Source organism: Meles meles, chromosome 13, assembly GCF_922984935.1.
Source record: "Meles meles chromosome 13, mMelMel3.1 paternal haplotype, whole genome shotgun sequence".
Classification (NCBI taxonomy): domain Eukaryota; kingdom Metazoa; phylum Chordata; class Mammalia; order Carnivora; family Mustelidae; genus Meles; species Meles meles.
The window spans coordinates 61,997,955-62,018,187 of record NC_060078.1 but is presented as its reverse complement, the minus strand read 5'-3'; the positions used below and the strand labels follow the sequence as shown (position 1 = coordinate 62,018,187).

The 20,233-nt window shown below is 45.4% G+C and overlaps 2 protein-coding genes across 2 annotated transcripts in view; one reads left to right on the top strand and one right to left on the bottom strand.

Moving 5' to 3' along the window:
- Nucleotides 1-267: 267 nt before the first annotated feature.
- Nucleotides 268-12,924, bottom strand: INA (internexin neuronal intermediate filament protein alpha). Its single transcript, XM_046026958.1, has 3 exons — nucleotides 11,805-12,924; nucleotides 3,620-3,744; nucleotides 268-2,288 (listed from the first exon to the last, which is right to left on the bottom strand). The coding sequence occupies exons 1-3, from the start codon at nucleotides 12,864-12,866 to the stop codon at nucleotides 1,976-1,978; spliced, it is 1,500 nt and encodes a 499-aa protein (XP_045882914.1). The 5' UTR covers nucleotides 12,867-12,924; the 3' UTR covers nucleotides 268-1,975.
- NT5C2 (5'-nucleotidase, cytosolic II) overlaps nucleotides 12,864-20,233 on the top strand; it is a 137,248-nt gene continuing 129,878 nt past the window's right edge. Inside the window, exon 1 of the mRNA XM_046026954.1 lies at nucleotides 12,864-12,924. The gene's annotated coding sequence lies outside the window, so the exon portion shown is untranslated. The remainder of the gene's footprint in view (nucleotides 12,925-20,233) is intronic.

Here is a 20,233-nt window from a genome sequence, read left to right as displayed (position 1 = left end):
CAAGAGACTCCCCACTGAGCAGGGAGCCCATCATGGAGCTCAGCCCCAGGACCACGAGATCATGATCTGAGCCGAAGGCAGACGCTTAACTGACGGAGCCACCAAGACATCCCTCTCTTTTTTAAGTAAGCTCTAGGCCCAACATGGGGCTTGAACTCACGACCCTAAGTCCCATGCTCTACCAACTAAGCCAGCCAGGAGCCCCCCCAAACAGCTTTTTTCTCTACTGTAGCCGCAAAAACCACAGAACATGTTATGTTGGTGGGATTTGTGTGACTTTTAATTCTTATCTTACTAACGTGTTACAGTAAGTGTGGGGAGTAAAGACAGGGATGGAATGAGGGAAAGGAGGAAGAGAAAGTATCTTTCCAGTTCCTTGAACCGCTGAAGCAGGTCCTAGGATAAGAAAGTTCAGTAACAGCATCACGCCCTATCACAACAGCACTTTCAGCGTAGGTGCATGACAGAGACATGGCAACTCTTAGGTCTGGCGGAAGGGACTGCAGGACAGACGTAGCCCTACATCAAACTTGGCACATGTGGAAGGTGGGGCAATGCGGCTGCTACACGGTCGGGCAGGTGAAAAGCGGACTCTCCAGAGTGTCCTTTCTCGCACACGAGTAGGAGCACGTGTGCCCTTCTCTAGCCTGAGCATCGCTGCCTCTCCAGCAGGGAAAGGAGACCCCACCAGCCATACAGCAATGGGAGAACTGTGGGGCAGGGCTCTTTTAGAAAAGAGAAGGATTTCATTTTTATGTTTGCTGGTGGTGGTGATTGACCAGAAGCGATTCCTGTTACTTTTGGGCAGTAGCATTGTGTCCTGTGATCAATTAATTACACTCAGCACTCTTACAAGGCAAAGGAGAGTGAAAGCAAGGCCTCTTTGGGACCGAGACAGTGAGAAAGGGGCTATGTGTGTTCTAAGGGTAAGGGCCCGAAACAGCTAATTCTAGACCACCACACATGAACTCACACAGATCAATGATACCTCGACTTTTTCCATTCACACAAATACTCACCTCTTCTAGCTTCTACTACTAAATCTAAGGTCAGCTTAATCACAGCTTGGGGCACTATGACCATGTTTCTAAAGTTAAAGTGAACAACTACATTCTTCATACTTTTTTTCCCCCCTAAATTAAGTGGATTTGAAGAAGTTGAAAGCCTAAAATCTAGGGACTGTTTTCATTATTTGTTGGGGACAACCCTTAAAACTCATCACTGCCATTTTTCTTCACTTACAGAATTGGAAAGATGTGAAATGGGCAGGGAGAAGTCATTACACGAATCACAGAAATGGTCAACATGCATCTAATTTTACCCATTGAACAAAGAGACCTAAAGGGGGTAAGTTTAGTTCTTTTGAGAAGAACCTAACTGTGTTTAAGGGGGAAGAATACTACACTAGCCTTTTTTTTTTTTCTTGAATGGAAGAAAAGGATAGATGGAATTTCGAGGGGAGGGAGGAAGTTTCTGTTAAACAAACACCTATCACTTGTGAAGCAGTTTTGTTGGAGTGCTGTTGGATGTGGACCATTGGTTTATCTTTGGCAGTGATCTTATGTTTTAGGTACCTAGAATGAGACTATAGGGCCGGGTGAGGTCTGGGTATGGTGAGCGAAGGTAAGTTTTAATTTCAATTCACAGCAAATGATGATGATCACAGATTTAGCACCTTAGTTTGTACTTCCTCTGTACCTGAATCATCTAACGCTGTGAAGCCTGAGCTTTAGGTGAGAAAGCTGAGTTCTTAGATAACTCCTCTGTGATTTGCTCTAGGACTGCACTTTGCTCCAACCTAAGGGGTGGTTGTCTTATTAGTGAAAGTGGAGTGTTCAATGCTAGATAGGAGACTGAAGCCTTGAAGACATTTTCTAGTGGTGACAGGTGTTTTGGTTCAGGAATAGGCTCTTTAACAAGTCAAATACATATTATCCCCTCTTAAGCATTAACTTTTTTTTTTAAAGCGACAGAACTATATTTTTTGGCTTGAAGTGGTGCTTTCTTCTATAATTGATTTCTCGGTTTTCTTAGTAGATATTACTGTCTCCTCCAGTATTTCTTCAAAACTTTCCCCTATCTGGGAGGTTTTCTTAGAGGCTGCCTTAGAAGCCTCCTCCTCCTCCTCCTCCTCTTTCTTAAGAGACAGCCCAGTGGATGAGACTTTGGAGGTTGTCGAACTGAGGATTCTAGGTGGGAGCAGATAAGCCGGATTGGGGGGTGGATTCAGCCCTGAAATGCTTAATCCACCGGTGCTAAAACGTGTCTCCTCGCCTTCCAGCAGTTTCCTGTAAATCCAACAGAGAAAAAGTCTGAGGAAGTCAACTTGTAACTTAAAAAAAAAAAAAAAACAAACAAAAAAAATTAACCCTCCAACTCCTATTCATTTTAGAAAGATTCCGAAAGACCCTGCAGTTTCTTTGTGAGGTTGAGACCAATAAATATTGTCTTCCAAGGTTCAAAGACTTGGGGGTTGATCTAGCACATGCACACATATGTGCACATACATGCACACGTGCATGCGCACACATACACACACTCACACACCTGTAGCATCAGCTGTGTTTAAAGCACCATCAAAGGGAAACCTACCCTATTCATGAATACACTCAAAAAGGAATTTTTGTACAATTCCCTGTGGCCTCATCACACCCACTTCTGGCACTTTAGAATCTACAAAGCTCTAAGAAGTAATTTTACTAATTAGAACCTTAAGTGCAACAGGGATAAGGAGGTGAGAAGCCCACAGAGGAGGAAGGAGATGCCTCATTTAGCCTGAACTTGAGATTTGTACTTTTTTTCAATGTAGAGGAGTACAAAGAAAAGGGAAACAGCAACTTCAAAAACCAGTGAATTCAACTGTTTCAGATACCAGATGTTTTCTCAGCTTAGCCTAACGAGCATCGTAGCAATGGGACCAATGCCTTTTTTTCTTATCTCTAATAATGTGTATCATCTTCTCTTTAAAACCAGAAACTCAAGACACTATCAAATACTCTTGGAGTTTTGTTTTGAAGAAGTATATATAGTGTAAAAGAAAAAGAATTCTCAGGTCAGGGTTGAAGCTGAACTCTTCCCTTTACCAGAACCATGACTCAAAACAAGTTACACGGTCAGTCTGTGGTTCAAGTTTCCTCATCCGCAAAATGGAAACAATACGACCGGATACCTAGATCATTTAAATACAGTATCTAATAGTGCCGGAACACAGTAGCCACATTCAAAACATCGTAGCTACTGTCAGCACCTTTTTTTAAGGCAAATGTTTGCTTGAACATTGAGAAGAAATTCAGAGGGATACTTCACCTGTTGGGATGTTCTATGTTGTGTAAGCCCTATTTTTTTAAAAGTTAGAATCTTTAAAAATGGATACTCACATTATCTCCTTCAATCCTAGCAGAGGCAGGTGGACCACTCCAGGACTAGTAGGGTGGAGTTGGGATATAAACAAGTTGAGGGACAGAGGAGTCATCTCCCCTGCAAGGGGCCTGAAATGACTTTCCTCATCCCTTCTCACCCATCAGAAATTTGAGAGAATGTAAAACCACTTATCCACTTATTTGGGGGGCCTTGCCCCAGGTGGCTGGATCTGCTTGGGGGAGCATGCTCTTTGAAATACCTGTAAGCGGCTATCTCAATATCAAGAGCCATTTTGACATTGAGCAAGTCCTGGTATTCCCGAAGGTGGCGCGCCATCTCACTCTTGGTGTTCCGCAGGTCATTTTCCAGCTGCCCGATGCTATCCTGAAAAGTGACATATCCAGCATCTTTGAATCAGCTGCAATGCAGTGAGATTTCCACAAAACAAGGATTCTCATCTTAAAAATCCAGGCCTGTCCCCCAGCCCAGATTCTGATTTGCTTGTTCTGGGGTGAGGTCCCTGCCTCTGCATTGTTTCACAAGGTCCTGAGGAGACTCAGACGCATGGTAAGGGTGGCAACTTGTACTGCGTGGCATGTGCTTCTCAAATGCACACCAGGGAGGTCTTTTCTCTCTCTTGTTAAACGTGCACCTGAAACTGATAGCACGCTGTATATTAACTGACTGGAATTTAAGTGAAAACTTAAAAATCACCTTACTAAAAGCATTTTACGCAGTAGGCAAGGAGGAAGCAGAAATACTCCACAGAATTTTAAAAATCCAAATGGCAGGCTGAAATTAGACTTTTAGGAAAGAAACTAGGGGGCACTTGGGTGGGCTCAGTCGGTTGGGCAGCCAGCTTTCGATTCCGGCTCAGGTCATGATCTTGGTGTGGTTAAGTCTGCCCCTGGACTGGGCTCTGCGCTCAATGCAGAGTCTGCTTAGGATCTGCTCCATCTGTCCCTCCCCCCACTTGAGCTTGCTGTTTCTCTCTCTCTCCCAAATATATAAAATCTTTGAAAAGAAAGAAAGAAACTAGGTCCATATAATAGTTTTGCTCCAAATTCTTTCAGGTGCAAACCCAGACACAGAAGAAAATAGCTTAAATATTTTTTTCTTAAATTTTATTTACTTGAGAGAGAAAGAGAGAGAGCACAAGCAGGAAGGGGAGGGGAGAAGGAGAGAGAAACTCAAAGCAGACTCCCCACGGAGCCCAGTGTAAGGCTCCGTCACATGACCCTGACTGAGCTCACCACCTAAGTGGAAACCAAGAGTCTGAGGCTTAACTGACTGCGCCACCTGTGTACCCAAAACATAAGTTTAATCTTTGATCCTTGAGCAGCCAGAGGGTCTTTTAAACTATTTTTTTTTAAGATTTATTTATTTGAGAGAGAGAGAGAGTGAGCACATATGTGCACACTCGGTGTGGGGTGGGGGGTGCAGTGGGAGAGAATCTTCAAGCAGGCTCCCTACTGAGCACAGAGCCCAGCTCCCGGCTTGATTCCATGACCCATGAGATCACAACCTGAGTTAAACCAGGAGTCCAACGCTTAACTAAATGAGTCACCCAGGCGCCCCCAAACGGTCTTTTGAAAACACAGCAGATATAGTCGCTCACCTGTCTGAAACCCTCTAACAGCTTTACAATAAAGTCCCAACTCCTCAGCATGGCCTATACTATTCCTCTGGCTCAAAGGGTTTCAGGGACCTGGTCTTTCTCTTTTACTCCTTATGCTAAATTCACTTCTGCTCCAGGCCCCCCCTTTAAGCTAGCTGTTTTGTCTGTTTGTAATGTTCTGTAGTGGGTCTTCTGTGGCTGACTCTCAGTCACTGAAGATTCAGTTCAAATGCCCTCTAGTCAGTCTTCCTTTGTGTCCAAATTAAGCAGCCTAGTTTACCTCACGCCAGGGCAGTGGCTAGCATGGGAAGGAGCTTCATGCAAATGAGAAAAAGGCACCTCCAGCGGGAGGACAAATTAAAAGAAAGCACACACTTGAAACTGGCCACTCTGCTTTATCATGATCTGAAATTCTTTCGTTCATTTATTACTTTACTAATTTATTTTCTGTCACTTTCCTCTACCTCATGGTTTTTCCACCTAGGCACTGTTGACATTTGGGGCTGGATCATTCTTTGCTGTGGGGGGCTGTCTTGTGAATTGGAGGGTGTTTAGCACGCACTCTCCCTCCTGGTTGTGATAACCAATAATGTCCCCAGACACTGCTAAATGTCCCCCGGAAGACAAGTCACTCCTATCAGAGAACGACTGGTCTAGAATGTACTCGATGTGGAAATGGGATGGGAGCTGATTCTGTATGGTTCATCCCTGGAAGCCCAGAGCCTAGCGCAATGCACACTGTAGATGGCCTGTGAGTTATCATTAAATGAATGAACCGTGCTACACCAGCCCCTCTTTTCCTCTGCCCTGAAAAGATGTGAGCAAATAACCCATATAATTCAGTTGCAACTTTGTCGACATGAAGAACACAGCAATTGAGAGTAACTTTTGTGAAAGTTTATCTCAGCAATGAGATAAACATCAGAAACCTCAAGAAGTAAGTGGTGAGGGATCCTTGTAACTTCCTGTGGGGATGACAAAGTGAAGGTGAAAAGCAGGGCTGCTAACATTGTTACATTGTTACAAGTTCCTTATAACTTCCTGCTAACATTGCTACATTGTTACAAGTTCCTTATAACTTCCTGGTAACATTGCTACATTGTTACAAGTTCCTTATAACTTCCTATGGGGATGAGGAAGGTACGGTGGAAAGCAGGGCTGATAACATTGGGAGGTACAAACTTCCAAATCAAGAGAATCTGCAGAGGGGGCGCCTGGGTGACTCAGTGGTTTAAGCTGCTGCCTTCAGCTCAGGTCATGATCTCAGAGTCCTGGGATCGAGTCCCACATCGGGCTCTCTGCTCAGCAGGGAGCCTGCTTCCCTCTCACTCTCTCTGTCTGCCTCTCTGCCTACTTATGATCTCTCTCTGTCAAATAAATAAATAAAATCTTTTTTAAAAAAAAGAGAATCTGCAGAAAGAAGGAAAATTCATACCTCCTACCTCTTCTTTAAATATTGATGGGAATGTCACAAGGGAGAAACTCAATTAACCGATAGGTACAGAGCAAGGAATGACAAGCAGTGGGGAAAATATATATTATATGGACAGTGATGGAAATATTCCAAAGTGTGTTAAGAGATCAAAAGGGCTTAAAATGATTTTTACCAAACATTTTACTTGATGGTTGTTAGTTGAGGTTAAACTAACCTACAATAGTCTGCTAGTGATGCACTGGGGGTAAGAGAAGCGATATTACTGTGGGAAACGGGAGAGGGAGGAAGACCTCTCAGTATGCAAAGGACAGGAGAAATGAAATCTGATGAAAAGAGGAGGATTTCATCAGGATCCTGGGGTTGCATTTCTTGCCCTGCCTCAAATATCCAACACACCCCAGTCCGTTTTCTATATTTCAGTCTCTTCAAAATTTCCATTTCTATATATGGAAAATTATAATATTCTTTTCTGAGGTGTTCCGAGATCCTCAAGTTGGGATTTCAAATTAAGCACCTCACATTGTTATATGAGTCCATTATCTGTTAAATTAGGTAACAGGTATTAAAACAGCACTTGTCACGTAAAAATTGCTCAATAAATTATTGTATCATACCATGCGAGTCTATATCCTTTTTAATCACATGGATGAATTAATTAATCATGAGGCCTCCCTGCAAACGACTGGATTACCAAGGAAAACACTGTATAATAAGACATTAATATTAGATAGTTGAAGATATATTCCTTAAAGCACCAGATTTTTCAAAAATAATGATCTTGGGGGGAAAAGCCTTCCTAAAGGGGTTTGTACCATTTAAAAAAATATTTTTTTATTAAAGTAATCTCTACATCCAACATACGGCTCAAACTCAGGACCCCGAGATCAAGAGCAGCAGGCTCCTCGGACTGAGCCAGCCAGGTGCCCCATGGAGGGGGTACCATTCTTAATGAGGACATAAACATAATGCAGTCTTTCTTAGCAACTACAGGTTATGATAATGAGCAATTATTTTTCTAAAATTCTATGATGTCTTTTGTCAACTGAGGTATATCAGATTATTTATTTCTACCCTAAATGGCCCCAAAGAGCAGTGTTTGATTTAGTGCTTGCTATTTATTGGTTTTCTTTGTTCTGAAAGTTGAACTAAGCTACTCTTTCTCCATGATGGCTGACTCCATTGGTCCCTCTTCTCTATCTTGCAGCTTGCTTCAAATTCAAAAGACAATGTCCTTTAGAATCATGTAAAGTAAGAATAAGTAAGTTAGGAGCATCAGAGGGGTCAGCTTCCCAATATGTAATTTGAACATGGACATTTTGTCTCATCAGCCGATTAATAAAGTCCTTTCTAAAAACAACATTTTTGTTTCAGAGCTGTGTTTGCTGAATAAAAGGTTGTTGGGAGCTGAGTTCTAGATAGAGATTTTCTTGAATTTTTATGTTACACATTTCACATGTCTATTTTATGGATCCGAGTAGACAAAAAGCATGACTCTGCTCCTTTCAGAAGGAACTGGGCTGACTGCTGACCATTGCTTTTCAACGTCTAGTCCCTTTGTTTGTGCTGTCTTCAGCCCACACCAGACTGTCTTGCATTGCCCTTCAAAAGCCCTGCCAAAGATGGCCTCCAGCTGGAAATCTGAGCCGAGTGCTGCAGTCTGCCCCCTCCCCCAACCACGCAGCTGCTGTTGGCTTAGCCTGAGGGAATGGCAGAGGCACTCCCAGTTCCAGCTGGGGTCTCTCCTGGAGTAGTATCTAAAACAAGTAAGTGCTGAGCATCTTCCCAAAGGCTGGAAGGATGCAGGGCCTGGAATAAGAGAAAGACCACGCCACACACACATCTGCAGTGGAGGAAAGGAACCACAAATAGTGTTATGGATTTCATCACTTTTGGGAGCCCTCAGCCAGGTGAGCAGTAGTAGTGAGCGCAGCAGCACAGTCTGAATGAAAGAGCCCCTCCAGAATTACTGGGCAAGGAGAGAGGATTTTTATAGGTGGACTGCCCATATGCCTTCTTCTCCCTCCTGTCTTGGCTTGCTTGCTTGCTTCCTTTCTTTTTCCCTATCATACTTTGAAATCTTGCATTCTATGAGCTGGTTTATATTGTGAAGTGTGGTTGAGATTAGTGCACTGCCAAATCAGCCCAAGGACAATAGGGTGCAGGGCTTTTACTGAAAATGCATTTTCCTGGGCCGCACTTGTGAACCACTGAATCCAAATCCTTGGGAGTAGGCCTGAGAATCTTTTTGTTAAACCCCCAAGTGACCTTGGTGGATCAGTGGGTTTAGGAACTGCAAGTTTAAATTTATTTCTGTAGAGGAGCTATCAAGGTGGCCTTGGTGACAGTAATATAAGGGCAGGGAGGGGCAAAAACAAAACTAAAAACACATGCAAGAGTTAAAAGGAAAAACAGGAACAAATGTAGTTTCTTCTTGGATTCTAGTTTCAGAGATAAATCTATCAAGGCATAGATTTATAAGCAGCCAGTGGCACGCCCAATCTCCAAGGGGCCAACCCCTTTTTGCTATTTCATTAGGTTGTATTCCAATCTCATACTAGAGAGAAGAAGGCAGACTTGGCTCTTCTCCCTGGGGAGCATTAACTAATGGTGAGCTTGATTGTTCTGCAAGGTCTTTCAAGGAAAGCTTTGGCTTTCCAAGACTGACCAGAGCACAGGGCCAGGGACTCCAGTATCCTGCAAAAATATCCTTACGCATCTTTGGGAGAATAGGGTCTCTAATGGTGGTAGAGCAGCTATGCAGGAACCAGATTTACCCCGGGTTAGAAATGGAAAAAGGTTCAGCTATAGAGGGTGGCTGCATTTGGCTTTTGAAGACAATGGCCCTAGCTCTTCATAATTTCTCCTGTCGCCTGATTTGGACAATCTCATATATCATTGTGTACTTACTATGTCACCTTGAATCATTCTTTACCCTTTCAAAACTGTAATAAGCTTTCTGTCCTTGAATAGCCTGTCAGCATTCTGGGCAGGGAAAATGTCACTTTAATGGGGCTTTCCTCTGCCTCTTAGAGGGTGGTAAGCTTGCAAAGGAAAATGGGCCTATCACTAATCTCTGAAACAGAAGAAAGAGAACAGCCTCCCATTACTGCAGCGAAGGGGAGGGGGGAGAGGGCAAGAAAACAATGGCTGAATTTCACTGTGGAGAAGGAGGCTTTTCATCTTGGCCAGCACTGCTAAAATTGTTAGAGAAAACAGCCAGAGGATACCCTTGAGACTTCAGGCCTTCAGGTTTGGCAGGTGAGGGTGTGAGCCCCTCCTCAGCCTACAGTCCAAGGGTTAGGAAATAGCTTTCTGTTGTCTCAGCTGGTCTTCCATTCCACCAGCAGGTCCACTGAGGCTCTGAAGGCCAACATGGACAGGGGCACACTGCAGAGCCGCAGATGCCGCAGTTTCTGGAGGGTTTTTGTTTGTTTCCTGCAGACTGTGTCTGGATGACCCTCCTATTGTCTGACACTGAAAGCCGTTTAAAGCAAACAAAACAAGTCAGACAATACTGTCACTGTCTCTTAGGGTGTAGGGCTAGACCAAGCAAACGAGGGCATGGCAAAGCCCAATTCAGATGGCAATTGTAGTTGCAGATAAGTTAGCCTTTTTGTAGAAATACTGGGCTAGCCCTTCAGAAGACCCCCTAGCTCATCTTTTGAGACTTCTAGAAGAATACATGAAATCTCAGTTAACTAAATGTGATTAATTCAGGCCATGAGGAGCTAGGCCATACAGTGAAAAATTCAAGTTACAGCTTTTGAAGCAGAATAGAAGTATTTACTTAGATAGTACTGTAATTCCAAATAACCCAAACAAATGGTCCAGGCAAGCTTTCTTCTTTCAGCAAATGGAGCAGTTTTAATAGACAATAATTACCTGCACGCCAATAATAATTCTTCAGCTATAGACTAAAACAGTACTTTTGAGGTTTTACTCCTCTCTTTGTTCTTTTTTATTAATGTTCCCAAGCCCTATTAATTTCATCAAATGTAAACTTCGATTTTGGCCAGAATGAGTTATTGCAAATTTCTGAATTCTTACCATTCTACCCAATGGAGCTTTGATTGGACCTTGAAACTGAAACACTATTTAGATTCCTTTCTTTTCTCCTGCCTCTGTACTCTTTGTGGTCATAAACCCAGAATGCCCTATACAGTAAAACTGAAGATGCCGTGGTCTTTGTTTGGAGAGAAAAGGAAGATCCAATTAACACTTTCAAATGAACTTAGAAGACATGGAAAGATGGAAAAAAATAAGTGGCCTACAACAAAGATAGAATCACCCATCTCTGTGATTTATCACATACATTGAGGATGGAAAATTGTTAAGGAGATGTGAATTTTCAAGTGGGACCTCACTGCTGCTGAACAGATTAGGTGTTTTTTGCTAAGTGCTAAGCCATCCATGACAGTGAAAATTGATGCTATGAGGTGACCTTTCATTGCAGGTAGCCGAGACTGATGTGATGGTGTTGCAGAAGAAAAAAAAAAAAAAACAACAAAGCAGTTAATTGCCTAGAGAGTCATAACTAGGGCATGAGGCAGGAGACACAGCATTTCTGAGATGGAAAGCACTCTAGATCAGCACCGCGGACAGCGCCCCTGCCATTCCTATTTGCTAAGTGGTGTAACGCTTTCAAATCGACAAGGAGACTCGTGTGTGTGTGTGTGTGTGTGTGTGTGTGTGTGTGTGTGTCTGTCTGTCTGTCTGTCTGTCTGTCTTGGAAGGGGAAGAGGGTAGAAAAGGGCAGTTGTAACCCAATCACTCAGCTCCTTGGCTCCCAATCTCTACTCTTTTGAAGGCAAAACTCAAGAAAATGACTGGGCAGAACCCTTTCCAGAAGGATCCAGCATTCTTCTCCCTAGCGCAGACCATACTCAGTCCAGCATTCTTCTCTCTAACGCAGACCATACTCCATAAATATCAATTCCGGCGCACAGAAAGCCTTCCTAAGTCAACCTAACAATCCAGACAGCCGAGACAGCACTGCCAACATGAGAGACTGTATCCCAACCGCACTGGGTTCACTCCTACTTTGGGTGGGGAACTGTTCTTCAGGTGACCAGTGTGTTTATGTCCACTTGCGGACAGAGAGGAATAAATTAGATTTCTGGATTCTGAAAAACATAAGCTTAAGGGTTTTTTCTAAAAGGGCTCGGACAGGGACTTGACGGGCAAGGAAAGAGGGTGACCAGGACTCTAGAATGAATAGTGTAGACTCCAGGGCTTTTGTTTGTCAGCGCCTCCAGTTGGGGTTCTTCCTCCACCCACCTACCCACCCACCCCCGTTCTTCTCAGTTCCTAGGGCCCCAATTGTGTGGGAAGGCGTAGGTAGGTGGGGGAGAGGTCAGGGCGCCCCTCCCTTTGCAGCGTTTCAGCCCTTACCTGGTAGCTAGACACCTCTGCACTGTGCCGCTCCTCCAGCTCCAGGATCTGCCTCTCCAAGGACTCATTGGCCCCACGCAGCCCCTCAATCTCGATGGTGCGTGCCTGCAGCTGACGCCTGTACTCGTGAATCTCCTCGCGGCTTGCCCGGATGGCCTCGGTGCTGCGCGCTGCCTGCTCGTTCAGGTTGGCAAACTTGGACTTGTACCACTCCTCCGCTGACTGGAGGTTCTTGGCAGCCAGGGACTCATATTGGGCGCGGATCTCCCTCAGCGCCGAACTCAGGTCTGGTTTGGCCACAGCCACGTCCACCTCGGCCGCGGCCTGCGACGATGCCTGCAGCGTGGCCAGCAGCTCGGCCACCTCCTCGTCGTGCACCTGGCGCACAAAGGCCAACTCGTCTAGCAGCGACTCCACCTTCTTCTCCAGGTCCAGGCGGGCCAGCGTGGCACCGTCCACGTCGCGCTGCTGCGCCTTCAGCGCGCGCTCTGCGCCTTCTCTCCCTCGACTCTCCTCCTCACAGCGCGCCCGAAGCCGCTGCACTTCCTCCGCCAGCCCGTCGCGCTCCAGCAGGGCCTGCGCGCGCGCGGAGCTCGCCTCCTCCAGCTGCGCGCGCAGGTCGCGCAGCTCGCGCTGGAAGAGCTCGCCGACGCGCGACGGTTCGGCGTGGCGCTGCCGCAGCGCCGCCAGCTCGGCCTCGAGCGCGCGGTTCTGCGTCTCCAGCTGGTGCACCTTCTCGATGAACACGGCGAAGCGGTCGTTGAGGCCCTGCAGCTGCTCCTTCTCGTTGGTGCGGATGATCTTGTACTCGTTGGTGCGCGCCGCCGCCTGACTCAGGTCGAGCCCGTCGGACGCGGGGCGGCGGTAGGCCAGGCCCAGGCCGAGCGACGAGGCCGTGGAGCAGGCGGCCGAGGAGGCAACATTGCAGCGGGACAGCGACTGCGAGCGGAAGCTACCCGCGCCACCGGCGCTGGAGAGGCGCGAGGACAGACGAGAGCCATCTCCAAACACCTTGCGGTAGGAGGAGGAGGCGCACAGGTAGTGCTCCGAGCCGAAGCTCATGGTGCCGGGACCAGGGCCGGGAGCGCGGCTGCGGCTGAAGACACAGAGGAGAGGAGAGGTGCGCCAGACGGGGTGCGGCTGGGTGGTGTGCACCGGGTTTTAAAGCGCCGGGGCTGGGGCGGCGCGTTGAGGGCGGAGCTCCTGCTCCGGGTCTGGTGGAGAGAGGGAAGGGGGGCATCCAGAAGCGGGGGCGGGGAAGCGCAGTGACAACTGCAGCTGCGCGCGCGGCGGACTTAGGTTGCGGAGACAAAGCGATTTGCGTAGAAGCCGCTCCCTGGCCGCAGCACCCCTCCCCAAGAATTGTCTGGTTTGGGAGTGACTTGAGCGGAGGGGTGCCTAAACGACTGGGGTTTCCCATCCGGAGACCACCTGGCTCTGTCGCTGCCCTTGACCCTGTTCTCCTTGCACCTTTAGCCCACCCAGAGCTAGGGTTTTCTGGGAGGCGTCCCGTGCGCCGGCCCATCCCTCCGCCGGAGCTCCTGAGGGTGAGGCCCTGTTTTTTGTTTTGTTTTGTTTTTTGTTTTTTGTTTTTGTTTTTGTTTTCAGTTAAAATGGGGACTTTGTCTCTTCCCTCAGGCTTTGTCCCTTTCCTCAGCCAGCTCGGGGTTCCCAGGGGGTAGAGTGGGTCTACGTCAGAGAGCATCTCATCAGCTGTTCCTCTGCAGCTCTCGGAAGCGCCCAGGGCGGGTGGCTGGGCGGAATGCTTGTGACGCCCTGGAAAAGATGGGAGATGGATAAAGAACACGAGCCTGAGTTGCGGATAGTAGAAGGGACGCGCGGGAAAGAGCTGGATGGCTGTAGTGGGCAAAACTGAAGTGCTTCCGACATTTGTATAAGTAAACGGGTTTCCCATCCGCAGACCACGCGGCTCCGTCGCTTGCCTTCACCCTGTCCTCCTTGCCTCCGCCCTGAGTTAGGGTTTTTCTGGGAGGTAGCCTGTATGCTCATACCCACCCCAGGAGCTCCCGATGGGGATGGGTTCACCACAGCCCCCAGTACTCTCCATTTAATAACGCCCACATTCTTCTTCTTCTTCTTTTAAAAGATTATGTATTTATTTATTTGTCAGAGAGAGAGAGAGAGAGAGCGCGAGAGAGCTCAAGAGAGCACACAAGCAGGCAGAGGTGGAGAGAGAAGCAGGCTCCCTACTGAGGAAGGAGCCCGATGGGGGACTCGATCCCAACACGCTGGGATCATGACCTGAGCGGAAGGCAGCTGCTTAACTGACTGAGCCACCCAGGCGTCCTTAACACCCACCTTCTTAATTCATTTACTTTACCTATGTGGTCCTGTAGGTATTAGCGATTTCAGGCTGTGTAAATCCTGGTCTCATTTAGGGGTGCCCCTTTCTGTGGACATTTCTCTTTAAACAAAAGAGGCCTTAAACTCCAGGAGTGGGGAAGAGTGCTGGCCACAGGGCAGACGTCCTTGGAAACACAGGGTGGAGGTGGGGGTTGTCAAAGACCAGGATCTGGAGACATGAAGGCTTGAAGGAGTCAGTGTAGGGTCTGTAGTGTGCATTTACCTTCTCGCTTATCTGATCTCTCAGGATGTGGCTATGGCTTAGGAGAGGGAGTTAGGAAGAACTTGTTAGTAGACTCCAGAATTCCATACTGAAGTCCTTTTTGATTTGGAATCTCAAGGATGTAGTTCTAGGACAAGTTGTTTTGTTTTTTTTTTTTAAGATTTTATTTATTTATTTGACAGATGGAGATCACAAGTAGGCAGAGAGGCAGGCAGAGAAAGAGAGGAGGAGGCAGGCTCCCTGCGAGCACAGAGCCCGATGTGGGGCTTGATCCCAGGACCCTGAGATCATGATCTAGGACAAGTTTTAACTTCACACAGGGAAATAGTACCTGAGACGGGCCACTAGGGGAAGGGAGAATAAGAGTCCTATGGGACTTTGGAATATACTTCTTGGCTTTATGCTTGATGTCGTGGAAGATGGTCAGGCCATGCCACAGCCTGTCCCCCCTGGTTCCTTATCACAGACCAAGACCTGAGCTTAATTCTGTGTTCACTGGGCTCAGAAATACCTGGTGAGGTGAAGGACGGAAGAGTGCTAGCTAACACTCCTGAGTGATTACTCTCTACTGGCCATTGTGCCAGGACTTTTGTATAGGTTTGCTTCCTTCTGGCCACTCTTCAGAGTGGCCCTTTACCCCCATCTTAAAGATCAGAAACCAGGGCTCAGCTGCAGCAGTCTGCACACGGTAGCTAGCAAGCAAACATACATTGTTTCCTCACTATGTAATTCTACTTCTTACAGCAATGAGACTCTTGAAGTCTCACTAATTTTCATGCGGCCAGTGTAATGGTAATAGTGGACTTCCGAAGAGTTCTGGCCAATAGCAAAGTAGCAGCTTGTTTTTTATAATTCAAAGAATCAGGGTGATGGGTTTGAATTGTGGCTTCTGCACTTACCAAGCTTGTAGGAATAACAGCACCTACTTCCCAAGGTCATGAAAGATTGAGCTGATGCGTGTGATGGTGCTTTGTAAGCTGTATGGGTATAAGGGATTCTCATCATCATTGTCCTCTTTCAAATAAAGGGACATTGATTCCCATCTGCCATCAAAAGGGTATGAATTGGGGTTAGTGATGGGATTGCAGGAAATTGTCCACCATTTCGTTGCACAGGCCTTCAGGCTGCCCCTTGGCAAAGACAATACTTGATTGGGGTACCTGAGGCCAGCATGACCACGTGGTGAGTAGAAATAGCCGCAGAAAACTAGATCTTACTTCTGGGCTCTAGTTCCAGTCTCATTTCAACTGAGAATAACTCATGAGTGTAACTCCTATTATTCAGGACTGAATAACTAAATATCAGCAAAATGTCCTAGTTGGAGTTTTCCCTTTCTTTCTCTTTCCATCCTCCAATAGAAGCAGTACCCCAAATGTAAAACACACCTAAAGCAGAGGTGAGGCAAAAGGCCTGAATAATCCAACAAAGGGGTACTGGCGTGGAAAATCTAGAGTGGGCTGCATTTTGTAATTTCTAAATGGTCAATCTTTGATTCCAAACTGAGATTCCCCCATGGGCCTTGTACCTCCCCTTTCTTGGCATACTACCCCATAGCCCAGATTTTGGCTTTAATATTTTTAGCACAAAGCTCTGTTACCAAGAAGTGATCTTGGCTGAGCCTCAAATGACAATTTCTTCCAGCTGGCCAAGTTTCTTGAAGGAGTGCCCTGCCCTATGCAAAGGCCATATCCTGATCTTCCTGAAACGTCAGACCCAGGTGCTGCAGATGCATGGACTAGGCATCCCCAGGTCCTCCCCCATGCCACATCCTCTGTGGCCTCTCTGTGGCATTTGGCAGTGCTCACTATTCACCTTGGTTTCAAAGATCCAGTTTCTGGCCTTCTGCTCTTCCCTCATAAACTCTTTTTCCAGATCTTATGTCTCACAGAGGCAAGGAAGCTTGTGGTAAAATTCTCTCCCTAGGGGATCTACTTTTGTATCATTGCTCTTTCTAGCCATGAGACTTTGAATAAATCACTGTTATTTGCTGAACCTTGGTTTCTTTATCTGTACAGTTTTAATGGAACTACCCATCCGAGGGGTTTCCAAGCCTGACTGCTCATTAGAAGTCACTGGGAACTTCAATTCAGATTCTTGTGCCTTACCTCAGACCCTGGAATTTAGTTCTGAGAAGCCTTGACCTGCCTCTCATAAAATTTCCGTGAGGCTTAAATGAGATTATATATACAGAATTGGTATACTGTGTCTGCCATGTGCCAGCTCAATAAATGGCTATTAGAACTATCTCTATTCATTCAGCAAATATTTCTCTGAGTGCAAGGCACTGGACTAGGTCCAACGTATAAGGCAGATATGGACTCTCTCCATGAGACTGGAATCCTAACAAGACAAATAGAGATTAAACAACTAATTACACAGTGAATTATTAATTATCACTGTGACAAATGCTTTGAAGGAGAGTACAGATTGCTGTGGGGTGTATAACAAAAGGCCGGACCTATGCTGATGATGCTCAAATCCTTATTTCTAATGTCTAACTTAATGGTTTTTTTTTAAGATTTTATTTATTTATTTGACAGAGAGAGATCACAAGTAGGCAGAGAGGCAGGCAGAGGCTGGGGGGAAGCAGCCTCCCTGCTGAGTGGAGAGCCTGATGTGGGGCTTGATTCCAGGACCCTGAGACCATGACCTGAGCTGAAGGCAGAGGCTTAACCCACTGAGCCACCCAGGCGCCCCTCCAATGTACAAATTTAATCTCACATCTCCAGCTGCCTGTTGGACATCTCCTCATCAATCTTGCCGGTCTTCAAGCCCTGTACATCTAAAAGTGAACTCTTCTAGCCTTTAGCCTCCCCACCCCAGCCCACTTCTTTTTTATTTTTTTATTTTTTTTAAAGAATTTATTTGTTTGACAGACAGAGATCACAAGTAGGCAGAGAGGCAGGCAGAGAGAGAGGAGGAAGCAGGCTCCCTGCTGAGCAGAGAGCCCGATGCGGGGCTCGATCCCAGGACGCTGAGATCATGACCTGAACTGAAGGCAGAGGCTTTAACCCACTGAGCCACCCAGGCGCCCCCCAGCCCACTTCTTGATGTTGACTTTTCTGTCCTACCCCTGTTTCTTCACTTACGCAATTCTTTCTTCTTGGTATTTCCTCCTCTGCCCTATTTCAACTGTTCAAATCCTTAAGGCTCAAATGCCACCTCCTCCGTGAAGACTTCCCTGATATTTCAAGTGTAAGTTGATGGTTCCCTCCCATGAACTCAACTCCTCCTACCCATAGCCTTTTCAATACTCACATGACTCATAATGACCTACCATCTTCTGCTGTTAATTGTTTGCTTGTCTAAACTTAACTGAAAATCCCTTGAGCACAACTCTTCTTCTACATCTGTGAATCTCTTTCAGCCTCTAACACAGTATTAGACATATATAAGGTGAAAAAAATGGTTGAAAATTCTTTTCTGGGAGTTGCCTGGGTGCCTCAGTTGGTTAAGCCTTTGCCTTTGACTCAGGTCATGATCTCAGGGTCCTGAGACTGAGCCCCACATCAGGCCCTCTGCTTAGCGAGGAGTCTGCTTCTCCTGATTCCTCTCCCTCTGACCCTAACCCTGCTTGTACTCTCTCAAATAAGTAAATAAATAAAATCTTTTTTAAAAATTCTTTTTTATACAACCACTTGGGAAGAATCTTCAGCATGACACCATGGGTGCAACCCACAAAAGAAATCAATAGATTTGACTTCATCAAAATTTTAAAAAGTTTGTAAAAGACCTTATTAAGAAGATAAGAAGACGATGATGATGAAAAGATAACCCATAGACTGGGAGAAAATGTTTGTAAATCATATATCTCACAAAGGATTTGTATCCGCAATATATAAAGAACTCTAAACACAGCAGTAGGAATCATTACAGTTAGAAAATGGGCAAAAGGCACCTGGGTGGCTCTGTCGTTAATTGTCTGCCTTTGGCTGGGATCATGATTCCAGGATCCTGGGATCATGCCCTGCACCAGGCTCCCTGCTTGGCGGGAAGCCTGCTTCTCCCTCTCCCATTCCTCCTGCTTGCATTTCTTCTCTTGCTATGTCTCTCTCTGTCAAGTAAATATATAAAATCTTTAAAAAAAAAGATAGAAAATAGGCAAAAGATTTGAATAGGCTTTTTACCAAAGGGAATATACAGAGGGCAAATAAGTGTATGAAAATATGTTCAGATCACTAGCCATTAGGGAAATGCAAGTGAAAACCACAGTGATATATACTATCCACCTCCTAGAGTGGCTGAAACAAAATACTGACAATATTAACTGCTTACAAGAATTCAGAGCATCTGGATCTCTTATCTGTAGAATTGTAAAATGGTACAGCCACTCTGGAAGACACTTTGGCTGTTTTCTATAAAGTTAAACATATGATCCAGCAATCTCACTCCAGAGTATCTAGCCTAGAACAAAATGAAAACTGGGCACCTGAGTGGCTCAGCTGGTTAAGCAGCTGCCTTAAGCTCAGGTCATGATCTCAGGGTCCTGGGATTGAGACACACATCAGCCTCTCTGCTCAGCAGGGAGTGTGCTTCTCCCTCTGCCCCTCCCCACCCAACACATGCTCTCTCTCTCTTTCTCAAATAAATAAAATCTGAAAAAAAAAAAAAAATGAAAACCTACAAAAAATCTGTACATGAATATACATAGCAGCTTTCTTGATAGTAGACAAAAACAGGAAACAACCCAAATGTCCTTCAACAGATGAGTGAATAAACCAACTGTCCAATGTAATACTACTCAGTATTGAAAAGAATCAACTATTAAAACAATTAAAATTAAAAAATGAATCAACTATCGATGAATAATTCTCAACTTGGATGAATCACAAGGGCATTGTGCTAATCTCAAAATGTTACGTAATACATGACTCCATTTGTGCAACATTCTCAAAGTGACAAAATTATAGAGAAGGAGAACAGATTAATGGTTGATGGATTAGGGTTTGAGGGAGGATGTCACTATAAAGGGGTAACAAGGTTGTTTTTTTCATGGTGATGGAGCTATATTTATCACCATGATGGAGCTAAATCTATACATGTGAAAATTTCATAATTGAGAGAAAGAGAGAAACCTAGTGAAATCCAAATAAGATCTGTAGTTGAATAAATTTGCTGTGTCAATGTCATTTCCCTGGTTTTGATAATGTACTATAGTTATGTAAGATGTTATCATGGAGAGCAAGCTGAGTGAGTGATACCTGGGAACTTTCTGTACTATTTTTGCAACTTCTTGTGAGTCTTAAACTATTTCAAAGTATGAAATAGTTCTTTGGGAAAAAAATATATAAATAGGCAAATGTTCTTTGGAGATACATGCTGAAGTATTTTGGGTTGCAATGTCATGGTTTATATAACTTACTCTCAGATGGTTTAGCAAACACACACACACAGAGGAGATAAAGCAAATGTGGCAAAAAGTTAACAGTTGATGAATACAGGTGTTTATTTTATTAGCCTTGCAACTTTTCTCTAGGTTTGAAATTTTTTGAAATAAAAAGTTAGGAAGAGGGGTGCCTGGATGGCTCAGTCATTTAAGTGGCTGCCTTTGGCTCAGGTCATGATCCCAGGGTCCTGGTATTGAGCCCCGCATTGGGCTTCCTTGTGAGCAGGGAGCCTGCTTTTTTGTCTCCCTCTGCCTGCTACTCTGCCTACTTGTGATCTCTATCTCTCTGTCAAATAAATAAAATCTTTTAAAAAAAGTTAAGAAGATTGGTTAATGTATAGATGGATAGGCAGATAAAGTAGGCAAAAAATGGGGGGGGGCACCTGGGTGACTCAGTTTGTTAAACATCCTGATTTTGGCCCAGGTCATGGTGTCAGGGTTGTGGGATCAAGCCCC